We start from the raw sequence: 12,542 nt of genomic DNA on the forward strand, positions 1-12,542 counted from the left end.
AATGTACGTTATAGCAACTTTTTTTTCCGTGGTGGCTCAGTGGCTAAGAGCACAGACAAGCACAGGCCTTTACACATATCCCCACTTCCAGTATCAGCTTGTATTTTTCAGTAAACCAATTAACAGGTAGTCAGTAAGCTGACCTGAGAGCAGGAATGAGGAGATCCAATTAGATCATGGACACCACAATTGGGTAAACATGTAAGGGACTAAATTACCACCAGAGCCAGCCTTCGGTTTTATATAGGGCCTACTCTATGTATTTCCGAAGCCCAAACCAATACTAAAAAAATAAAATAAAATTACAAGTAGCTTCAGTATTAAAAAGGGACCCAAAGACTGATGCAGACTTCAACACAAGCCCACTAGCAGAGCGCATCTTGCCTGCTTTTGCTCTGCACATGAGCATCCCGATCAAAGTGACGCCGAGCGTGGACAGCCGCTTTAGGGGCTCCCGGGGGGGGGGGGGGGGGGGACGACGACGACTTACCTACCCCCCTCCCCCCCCCCCGGGAGGTTATGGTTAGGCACCCCCCAGGGGACTTAGGTTTAGGCGGTGGGGAAGGGGGGTTAGGTTTAGGTACTTAGGGGGTGGGATTATGGTTAGGCACTGGGGGAAGGTTAGGGTTAGGCACCCCTAGGGTTAGGGGGGGTAGAATTAGGTTAGACAATACTTACTTTAGGACGATCGGGATTTCCTCCTCTGCCGGGATGCCGCTGTCAGGATTCCAACCGCCGGGCATGGGTCCGGCGGTAAATCATACCGATTCAGAACTAATCATATGCAACTCTGGGTAAACGCAAACTAAACACAAAAATCCACTGGCGACTGAAGGGCTGTAAATAGTGTCGTAACGGATCGTTCTCAAGCAGGTTATATTTAAATGAGGGTGCGACGATAGAATTGCAGCTATGCAGAGTTCTGCGTACATGTGATTCTACCTATATCAGGTGGCTTTTCTTTGCGCCAGGTATAGAGCAGATGCATGGACGCAATGAGAATGAGACAGACACACAGACCTATCCCCGTCTCACCCTTTCTATAGATTCTATTACTATATGGATTAACTCCGGCGCTGTCTGCATTTTAGCCCTATTGGATCTTTAGTATCAGCTCAGGTTTATGCGCTTAGGTTTCCGAATCTCACCCCTAGCATCAAAGGCGACTATATCACCATGTTATTGGTACCTCTTTGCCCCACAAATATACCAGCGTGCCTGGGCATGATCCACTCAAAATGAAGTCAAATCAATTTCAGCCATGCCCGATAGACAGACACAAGCCAACAGCGGGCAGTGGACCCTCTGCCCATCACAATGACATATAATCTATTCCTTCCACCCAACCACTGACTGGCAGGATGAAGTACCATACAGTGTGCCGCGATTGTAAATGGAGCTGGTACTGGGGCCAGGCAGTCAATCTATGAACATAAACTAGTGGATGTCAGGTTCAGCTTCCACTTTTTTTTTTTTAGCAAGGAAACCTGTATTCTAGTTTTAGTGGTCCCTAAAAGGTGACAGAGCCGTAACTAGACTTTTTGGTGCCCTGTGCTAGAGACAGCATTGGCGCCCTCCAACCATTTTTTTTAAATAGGGACATAAGATAGAGCACCTGAAAAAGGGCCATGGCCTCATGGGGAAGGGCCAGGGAAGAGATGGGGGAGGCCAGGAGATGCTGGGGATAAAAGAAGAGGAAGCTACAAGTGAGAATGATAATGAACAGGAAAACTGACAGGCGCCCCCTGCCATGGCATAGGTCTCACCACCCTAGTTATGGCCCTGGCACGCGATTCTCTTGAAACTCTCTAAAACGACATGCTAGTCTGCCATTCAGAACGTGTGCAATAAACACTGACCGGAATGAACTCGTTCTTGTTGATTCGTATAACGTCCCCGACACAAATGTTTTGCCACTTTGTTTTCTTAAACCTAAATGGAGGCAGCAATTATGTCCTTGTTAAAACACTCAAACGTTATCCATTTATTAGCAGTTCTATAGAGAAGCGAATAAGAGAAGAGAATAATAGAGAGAATATAGAGAGAATATAGAGAAGAGAATAATCCATCAACGCAATGGATTATTCCGAGAACAAACGGACAAAGCGTTACAGCGCTAAACACTCCCACTTACTGCGTACCTTCCATCCTCTATAACCTCCGATGGTCGGTTGTTAATCTCGTTATCCATTTGGTGACGGGCCTTTGAAAATAAAGAGAGAGACATTATTTATATTAAAATAGTCTATTATATTCTCGGGCATCATATCTATCAGAGGATTGTCTGACACTAAGGAAAATGAGGCGCCTTGTAAAGAAAATATGATAATCCCACTTGGAACTATGTACATAACCACTCGCATGCCACCAATTTGGGTGGTCAACCCAGTGACCAAACTGCAGGACTGTCAAGAGTCTGGCCACCCACATACAGGTGTATAATGGGTGAGTGCGTGTTGCTCATTACTCGCATCAATTATAAAGAGCACATGAAACATTCTCAATCGTTAAGTTAATTTAACTAACTTTATGTTAACTTAAAGTGCCGGTCCTGCGCGGTTCTCACAGGCCACTGCTCATTGGCGCGTAAAACGATCCCTGAACTAATTTGCCAGCAGCAAATCTTTGACATGAGCCCAAATTTCAAAACTGGCCTAAAGCAGAAATTAAACTTTGCATGGGGAATGTTTGTCGGGGTCTCTTTCATCAACCGTGGCAGACTTCGCTAGCTATAGAAGTAAAACTCCGACATTCTACAGAGCTTTGCTTACACAATATTCCCCTTTTCTCATTTGGGAGATTTAGCAGTACACAGGAAACTTTCAGGTCTATTTACTATTCAAACCAGATTGTGGTCATAAATCAGATTTGCTTTTGTCCATGGAATATTTGTCCAGAACTGTAAGAGTCCATTTAATACTTCTCCAGGGCAGCCTCAGTCATTGTGCACACAGGAGTGTAGGGAAGAACTCTAAAAACGTTCAATATTAGTCGTGGCAGCGTATTCATTCAAGAATAGAGGAAAGTATGGGATTAAACACCAACTACAGACACCTCCCCAGTCGTTGTCTTGTACCCTTTATTCCGAAGCAGGCATTTATTCTCATCTCCAGTGGGCTAGAGCTGTTCGCGATACTAATCGCGATATTTTGGATAGCCGCGCGCATGCAGATTCCCATCCTGGTTTCAAACCCGGAAATTATCACGTATGCCCTAGTCTCGGTGCACAAGAATGGGACATTCCTCCGATAAAAGAATCCTTTTTGCCACAATACTGTATGCAGCGAAAAATGGGATTTGGTACCTACCGGTAAATCCTTTTCTCTGATTCCAGAGGGGACACTGGAGGTGCTTACGCTGGGGTATAGAGGCGTGGATAACTGGAGCTGGCACTTTAAAATAATCTAGAAGTGTGAAGCTCCTCCCCCTCTATGCCCCATCAGCCCTCAGTTTAGAAAATGAAGACCGAGAGGAGATGGAGAACAAGCGGAGTAAAAGGGAGAGAAGAACACACAATCAAAACATACAACATACGGAACAAACCGAACAGGCAGGCGAAAATCGCAGAGGTGGGCGTCCAGTGTCCCCTGTGGAATCGGAAAAGGATTTACCGGTAGGTACCAAAATCCCATTTTCTCTTTCATCCACTAGGGTACACTGGAGGTGCTTACGCTGGGGACGTCCCAAAGTTTTCCCCACAGGCGGGAGCGCTCTGCGGCACCTGCAGAACTAGGCGGGCAAAACGGTATGCCGAAACAGCGAACGTATCAAATTTGTAAAACTTTACAAACGTGGAACTGAAAACCAAGTTGCCGCACGGCACAATTGTGACATGGAGGCTCCCCTACCGGCCGCCCATGACGCACCCACAGAACGTGTGGGATGAGCCGAAATGGACGAAGGAGGCCGGCGGTCGGCATCAACATAAGCCTGACGAATGGTCAGCCGAATCCAACGTGCCAAAGTCTGCTTAGACGCTGGCCAACCCCTCCGAACCGTATCATAGAGGACATAAAGCGACTCAGACTTACGGAGGGAAGCAGTCCTGTCAACATAGATGCGGAGAGCTTCAACCACATCCAAGGTAGAAGAACCACCAGAGTCCTCCACCAAAGATGGTACAATAGGCTGATTAATATGAAAAGCCGACACTACCTTGGGAAGGAAGGCGGCTACCGTCCGTAGTTCCGCCCTATCAGCATGACACACAAGGTAAGGTGGCTTATAGGACAGAGCACTAAATTCTGAAACTCTACAAGCCGATGCTAGAGCCAGGAGGAGGACCGTCTTCCAAGATAAGTACTTAATATCAACCTCTTCCAAAAGGTTCAAACATGGACGACTGAACAAACAGAAGCACCAAGTTCAAGTCCCAGGGAGCTATCGGAGGTACAAAAGGAGGCTGCAAACGCAAGACTCCCTGAAGAAACGTCTGCACCTCAGGAATGAGGGCCAATTTCCGTTGAAAGAAAATGGAAAGGGCAGAAACCTGCATCTTTAAGGTTCCAAGACGAAGGCCAAAATCCAGACCAGTCGGAAAAAAAAAGCAGAAACCGGGACACCGAAAAGTCCAACACATTTATGGGCCACTTTTGTTCTAGAGGGGACCATCGACCCTGAAAGTGATAATCGAGGACTACTGCTCCCCATCCTCGAAGGCTGGCATCCGTTGTTACTATGACCAAGTCCCGCACTCTGAATCTCCGGCCCGCTAAAAGATTGTTGGATTGTGTCCACCAGAGAAGGGTCACTCTGGTAGCTGGGCTCAGACAGATCTGTCGATGTAGAAGCAGATGAGACCCTGACCACTGTGTTAGTAGGTCCAGCTGAAACACCCTGGAGTGGAATCACCCGAACTGTAGTGCCTCGAAGGCCGCTACCATCTTCCCCAGGAGACGCAGACAAAGAAGGAGGAACACCTTCTTTGGTCTGAGGAGCAGCTGAACCAACCACCGGATATCCCGGGCTTTGTCTATTGGAAGGAAGATCCTCTGTGATGCCGTATCTAAGATTATGCCCAGAAACAGGAGCTTCTGGGATGGATTGAGATTTGATTTCTTGAAGTTTATTATCCAACCGTGTTGGAATGTGGTTCCCAGATGGGAACGTGGAGATAGGCATCCGTGATATCCAGGGATAATAGGAACTCTCCTGGTTCCAAGCCCGCAATAACTGACTGCAGAGACTCCATTTGGAACCGATACATCTTCAGATACAGGTTCAATGACTTGAGGTTCAAGATGGGCCTGACCGATCCATCCGGTTTAGGTACTACAAACAGGTTAGAGTAAAACCCCATACCTCGTTGATGTTCTGGAACCGGAACTAGCACAGATGATAGTACTAGAAACTGGATAGCCTCCCGTAGAACCCTGGCCTTGTCTGCAGGTATTGGCAGACTTGTAGTGAAGAACCGAGGTGGAGGGGGGACCTCAAAGTCTATTCGGTACCCCAGGGAAATTAGTCTGCGGATCCACGGTCCTGGAGATGCCTGGTTCCAAACTTGTTGAAATCTTTGCAGGCGGGCTCCCACTGTAGGTGGTCCCAGGTGGGACGGAAGAACGTCATGCCACCTGTTTCTCAGCTGGCTTAGGCTCCTGTCTACGTGCAACGTGTGTGGGCGGCCTCTACCTCTGTCGCCTCTTGCTTGGGAGGGAGCCCCTCTGGCTCTCCCACGAAAGGAATGTGGCGCACGAAAGGAATGAAACGAAGGTCCAGCGTAAGCTCTTCTGGGAGCCGATGCAGTTGACGGGAGGAAGGAAGACCCCCCGTGGCCTGGGATATCCATTTGTCTAATTCCGGGCCAAACAGCATGTCGCCATTGAATGGTAAACCCTCCACCGCACGCTTGGATTCTGCGTCCGCATGCCAGGCACGCGCAAGCAGAGGGCTCTGCGGCCCGAAATAGCAGAAGCAGATATGCGAGCACTAATCTGACTAATATCTTTTGACGCTTCTCCCAGGAAAACTGCAGACTCACGGATGTGTTCTGCTAGTAGGTGTAACTCTGCTCTGGAAGTACCAGAGTCCAAACCTGTAATCAACTGGTCAGCCCAGCAAACCACCGCCTTGTTAACCCAAGCAGTAACAAGGGTGGGCCTAAGCTGAGCACCCGCTGAGGTATAAATAGATCTTAGCGTTGTCTCCAATTTACGATCCGAAGGATCTTTTAGAACTGTAGCTCCCGGTACTGGGAGTGCTGTTTTCTTAGACGGGAGACGGACGCATCTACTGGAGGGGGTGTTTCCCACTTCTCCATCATGGATGATGGAAAAGGGTAGCAAGAAGGAAACCGGCGCGGAATTTGGAACAGTTTATCCGGTTGTTTCCAGGCCACTATAACATCCTCAGGTAATTTAAGGATTTTTCTGACCGCCAAAATTAGAGATTCCACCCCAGGAGAGGTGGACTCTAACTCTAGAGGGGTCTCGTCCTGTAATGCTTCCTCCAATTCCCCTTCCTCCATAGCGAGTAATTCCTTGTCAGACTCTTCTGGCTGGAGAACAGTCGATAAAGGACGCTTTTGTGTCGGTCCTTGTAAGGAAGTGGAGGGTGCGGACACAGCTGTACCCATAACCTGTACCAGGGTGTCAAGAGACTTGGTTAGCCCAGCAACCCATGGAGGCTGAGACTTACGTGCCTAAGCTAACTCTGTCATTACTCCTACCATGTCAGCGGCCCATGTAGGCGCAGGTGAGGCAATAATAGCCACAGGTGGATCAATTGCTATACAAGCATCACATAATGTGGACCCAGTAGCATGCGGCTTGGATAGTTTATTGTTACACCTAGAACAGACAAACATCTTTTGAGACGCCTTTGTTCTGTTTGACATGGATACACACAGTCACCACACACAGAGGGACAGAGTATACACAGAAGTAAAGAAAAACAGAAGGCTGGCTTGGGACACAGGGGAGGAGATACACCCCACTCCCTTCCCACAGATCAGATTCCCTGCACCCCCAGTGTATTATGCACAGCCTCTGTACCGGAGCCTTCTGTGCTTAACTTGTAGCCAGGAATGGGGAGCAAGAGAATCCAGCCTACGGTTCTGCTGCACTCTTCCTGTATAAGGGAGAGACGCAGGCATTTAACAGTTAACAAACGGCAGCCACGCTGTTACTACAGCCGCTTGCCGCGTATAGTGGAGAGAGAGCCCGCGCTGATTAGGCTCCGCCCCCTCTTCATGCCCTAAGGGCTCCATTATGGCTGCTATGTGGCCCATCCCCCCCTCCCCTCCATGCTTCAGCGGGGAGAGGGAAGAAGCAGGGAGCCGCGTGTAGCGCTGTGTACACACAGCTTCCCTTACACAGCGCAGACAGCGGGCTTCCCTTACACAGCGCACAGGTGTAGCGCTGTTTAACTGTGCTATGCACACACACAGCGCAGCATGCTGTGCCAGCGCCGGGCAGCAGGGGCAGGAGCCGGGGGATGCGCATCTTGTTACTCACTGCGTGTCCCCTGTAGTCTCTCTGCAGGTCTGCACAGTCTTCTCTTCTTGTGTGAAGGCTTAGCTATGGCGGAAAGGAGCTGTCAGAAGCTCTTGTAATGAGCCCTGTGCACTCCTTCCTGGTGTTTGCTAAAACACCAGGGCGCCAGGTACCCGGACCCCACCTTTTAGACAGGTGGCGAAGGGTACCCAACTGGACTGTAAAAGATGCTCTTAAATAAATAAAATAAATGTGTTGCTGGAGCACAGCATAATGTGACCAGCTCCATGAGGCACATTTTCTAAACTGAGGGCTGATGGGGCATAGAGGGGGAGGAGCTTCACACTTGTAGATTATTTTAAAGTGCCAGCTCCAGTTATCCACGCCTCTATACCCCAGCGTAAGCACCTCCAGTGTCCACTAGTGGATGAAAGAGAAATAATTCTTCATTTATGGGGCTGCCCACAAATGTTTAATAAATATGCCCTTTAATCACTTATATTAATCATGACAAAAGAAAATCTGTTCCAATAACTGGATTTAGCCTATGCAGCATCTAAAATAAATTATGCAGCAGAATTAGTGGCCTAAACAACTTCCAGGGGACATCGGTGTTATGGTTCTTCCATTTAAAAACTATGAAAACCTCATCATTGATACAGGGATTTTAAATGAGAAGCTCCTTGCCCACCCTAGTGTGTATTCAGCACATTACTTACAATATCATCCACAAGGTCTTTGATGGCGGTGATGCCCAAAACAAGCAACAGGGGTATCAGAGTGGTCGACCAAGAGACCGTGGATATCTGAGGAATAGTCTGCAATAAAACAAAAATGAAGAAAGCCAGGGCTTAATCTGATGCCATACAGTTAACAAAGCGGGTAAGTTATGGAGGAGAATACAGGTTATGCATTGGTTTCATGAACGACAGGGAAGAGTTAAGGATCCTTTAGATCAAGAACCAACTAGACCCAGAACCCTAGTTTGGCAGAGCACCATCTAATATGGCCGCCCAGAAACATTTGAGGCATGATAAACGTAGCGTTCTACATTGGGTTTACAAAACGGTAAAACTTAAAAAAAAAAACTTTAATATCTTCTAAAATGGATTTGCCTTTATCTGGCTACTTGTCAGCACTGTGGTGTCTGGTGCGAGCTTGTAGACTTAACTATGGGGTTGATTCAGAGCTGTACCCGGTGCCGATATTTTCGCAGTTTAGAGAGAATATGCAATCTGCGCATGCGTCAAGGACCATTACGTAGTTGCTCGCAGCGACTATTTTCACGCAGTGCGATTGACAGGCAGGGAATGGGAAGTGTCAGCAGAGAATGCAGGTACGTCGCAATTGTTTTGGGGGCGGATCACATCCTGTGTCTGCGATCCCGTACGTAAAAAATATGGCTCTGGCATCTCCGTTACCTCGGCCATTCTGCAGGACCATAGGCTTACTCAGGACTCCGATAACTGAATGATCTGAGACCGATGCAGCGTCTTTGTACGCAGATGTTTTGATTTGCAAAGCTGCCGTAGCGCGTCTTGATACATCTCCTGGCATCTGCGACATTTGCCTATTTTCGCATCGCAGCTGCGTACACAGAGGAAATAGTGTACAACTCTGAATAGTATATACAGTATACTCTGCGTGTTGTCACAGATGAATAGTGTTAATCAGCATCTGACAAATGGTAACGGAAGGCAGGAGAAAAACCACGGTCTGGTCCTATAATAGTGCCCACACTCCTAGACGTTGAGCGCGTCCTACACCGGCCCCTGGACACGGCTAGGCCGTATGATAAACTGACGCTATTTTGGCTTCTTATGTGCAGTTGACAAGCAGAACACCATCAATACCAGTAGTTAATTGAACTGGATGCATTGGAACAAGATCTGTAAATAACAGAGGAATACACATAACAAATACGAAGGTGATCCCTGTGTAGCCGAAAACACCACCGATTGTGTAGCCAATGTATCATTTCCATCTGAGATCAGGATACAATGGGTGCTCGAAATACTCTATTATTTTTTACTTATTATTTTCTACATTAGTAACGGTCATGCAATCGCGCAAGACAAGAACACAGGCGTGTAACCAATAATACTATATTGTTCATAACCAACAAAGAGGACTTAGTCTTCTAGATATCTATCCTCCCTATTGTTTTACACCGGCCCATCCCATTGTAAGAGCTGCCATACAATGGTGAAGAGGGAAATTAATCTTGGAGCGTGTCATGTGCGGAGAATATGCATCATTCCCCTTCCTGTATTATTCATAGGTCCTGATGACGACACTTTATTAAGTGGGAAGTTCCACGCACTCTGCATTCCTAAACCCAGGTCATCATGCATGCAAATCACCACCACCACCAGGACCTGAAGGTCCTGTCCTTACCTGTAGGATGAGGAGGACCAGGAAGTAAGCATTGGCGGCTCTTTTAAATTGTTCAAACAGGTTCAGTGGCAGGAAGGTGAGCGGGTTATACTTGTAAGTCTTGATGGCATTGCCCTGGTGAAAGAGCAGGTTTGTATTGGAGTTATACTGTAGTTAAGTATGGAGGAAAAAGTAAGCTTATGTTACGTGTTTCGGGGGTAGATAAAATTCTCCAAAGAAAAAAAATGGAAGTGTTGCCCATAGCAACCAATGAGATGCAAGCTATGATTTATCTAGTAGAGTCTCGAACAGTGATGATGGGCAACAGGTAGCCCTAAGCCACATGCGGCACAGTACAACGCAGGTAACACCTGGATGAGAGTTTAAGGGGTCTATTTATCAAGCAGTGAAAAGTGTGGAGAGGTGGACCAGTGGAGAAGTTGCCCATAGCAACCAATCAGCTCCTACCTATTATTTTATAGACTGTACTTGATAAATGCTACTTTAAAAGCGGTTTGGTTGCTATGGGCAACTTCTCCACTGGTTCACTTCTCCACACTTCTCACTGCTTGATAAATAGACCCCAAAATCTTGAGCGTTTTTTTGAGTCTGAAAAACCTGCAAGTTTGCCTGTTCTGTGACTTTATTACATTGGCTGAGTTTAAAAATGTGACCGTTTTCTCTGACATTCTCTTAAACTCTCACCCTATTACATTTGGCCCTAGAAGTCTACCATGGCTAAATAATGACAACAATAACAAAATAAGGAAAGCTTAGAAAAAAGGATGAAGAAAAAAAAAAAAAAAGTGTAAAAATAAATAAATCTATTTATTAAGATACATTGCAACTGTCAAGGCAAAGTGACGAGTTAAATAATATAGAACGCCATAATATGGAAATGAATAACAAATAGGCCCCCAATATTGAAGTACTGTAAATAAAAATAGGTATTTTGAAAAATCAGAACTATATACCTAGCATAATAAATACATACCGCGTATTTGTTTTTCTTTAAGCAAAGAAATGACTTTTTCTGGAATTCTGGTTGGTCGTAGAAGTTCCGATCGTTTGCTTTCACTTGCCAGTTACATTCTGAAAAGAAGACAGGAATCCTACATTCAACCGTTGTCATAAGATACAGGGAGAGATTCATCGAGCCTTGGAGAGAGAGAGAGTGGAGAAGTTGGCCAAAGCAACCAATCAGCTTCTAGCTGTCATTTATCCAACACAGGCTGTAAAATGACATTTAGAAGCTGATTGGTCGCTTTGGGCTACTTCTCCAGTTTCTCTCTCACCAATATTTAATAAATCCTCCCCATAGTCTATCAATTCCTCGTGCCCTGTATGATATAAACAGAAGTTTAGGACAAGCTGAGTTACTGACAGCCACTTGAGGTTCTTTATGCTCATCCAGTTTTTTTTGATTTTGAAAAAGTCTCTTATCTTTAATATACATGTTGTTTTATGCACTAAGGGGTCAATTCTGAGCCGCGATGATGGTGCGAGTCATCGCGGCAATGGCCGCATTTACGGCAGCCTGGATTTGCTGAATTTTGCTAGCAGCCCCATATGGCTCCGAGCAAAATTGAGCGAATCCTGGCTCCGAGCGGGCCGCAGGAGGGTGTGAGGTGCCGATCCGTTGCCGGCATTTTAACGCCAACTGGCACCCATCGCACTAAATAGGATAGACCCCTAAGTGTATAGTAGTAGTACTGCCCTTCTGTATGCTGGATTTAAAGGAAAGCTTCAGTCAAGTGTAACATCCGTCCCACCATTCCCATCACTGTGCGCCCCCGTTCCCCCCCCACACACACAGTTACAGACACAATTATAAAGCAATGGAAACATCCTCCCAAAAGAGGGGGGAGGGGGGCTCAAGAACATCACTAAATAATGACTAATAAACCCCGAAACTCCTGTAACCCATGTAAAGGAAAATAAGAATTTTATACACTAAAACGGGCAAGTTACCTAAACCAATTGGCATGTAAATAGCACCTCGCCACCTGACCAAGCATAATTTCAGAAGAAATAACAAATAGTGGGGTTGCAGAAGAGGAGGGACCCCCCCCCCATTTGACCACTACCTGGACGATTGTTTACAGTCATTAAAACGATAAATAAGTAAGGAACCGCAAGGTCATATATAAAACAAAATAAATACATTGGGTGAAGCCGACAAGGGACAATGATAATTGACAAAGTCTGTGTCAGTCTTAAGTGTGATGCAACTAATATTCGACAATGTACCCAGGAGGATACTCCCACTGAGGTGTTAGCACAGTGCAGAGGAAGCCTGACAGCCGGAACAGGAGCTTAAACTTTACGAAACTGTAAAGCAGCTTCTAGGCAGGCTTACTATACCTCTCCTGGTTAACAGAGAGATACAGAGATGTCTACCTCCTGTCCCCCACCTCTCCCTGGCTTAATACGAGTCCCTATGTCGTCTGACAGAGACCCTGCACGTTGCTTATTTACGGACTTCTAGACCAGTATCTGTTCCTACACATCGACACTCATCACAGTCTCCCAGTAACATTACACATCGACACTCATCACAGTCTCCCAGTAATCACACCATACAATGAATCACTGGAGGCTCTGACACACCCTGCAGCTAAAAGTAACAAAGATTTAACCATTTTCTTGCAGGTAACCACATACTCTGACACTAATATTAACTTATTAAAATTTAGACATACTAGCTCTACATCAGCCTTTGTTAGTTGGTAA

The 12,542-nt window shown here is 46.4% G+C and overlaps 1 protein-coding gene and 1 long non-coding RNA gene across 3 annotated transcripts in view; one reads left to right on the forward strand and one right to left on the reverse strand.

The window, feature by feature from the left end:
• Nucleotides 1-12,542, forward strand: part of LOC148519500 (uncharacterized) — a 123,623-nt gene that overhangs the window by 49,149 nt on the left and 61,932 nt on the right. The window lies entirely within an intron of this gene.
• Nucleotides 1-12,542, reverse strand: part of LOC148519501 (phospholipid-transporting ATPase IC-like) — a 99,350-nt gene that overhangs the window by 28,051 nt on the left and 58,757 nt on the right. For both annotated transcript variants that reach the window (XM_088476458.1, XM_088476457.1), the window contains 5 exons: nt 10,804-10,901; nt 9,831-9,944; nt 8,153-8,251; nt 2,142-2,203; nt 1,860-1,932 (listed from right to left, as the gene is read on the reverse strand). In XM_088476458.1, coding sequence (XP_088332584.1) covers nt 1,860-1,932; nt 2,142-2,203; nt 8,153-8,251; nt 9,831-9,944; nt 10,804-10,901 — 446 coding nt within the window. The remainder of the gene's footprint in view (nt 1-1,859; nt 1,933-2,141; nt 2,204-8,152; nt 8,252-9,830; nt 9,945-10,803; nt 10,902-12,542) is intronic.

This window comes from Taudactylus pleione, unplaced genomic scaffold (genome assembly GCF_031769625.1).
Source record: "Taudactylus pleione unplaced genomic scaffold, aTauple2 ptg000189l, whole genome shotgun sequence".
Classification (NCBI taxonomy): domain Eukaryota; kingdom Metazoa; phylum Chordata; class Amphibia; order Anura; family Myobatrachidae; genus Taudactylus; species Taudactylus pleione.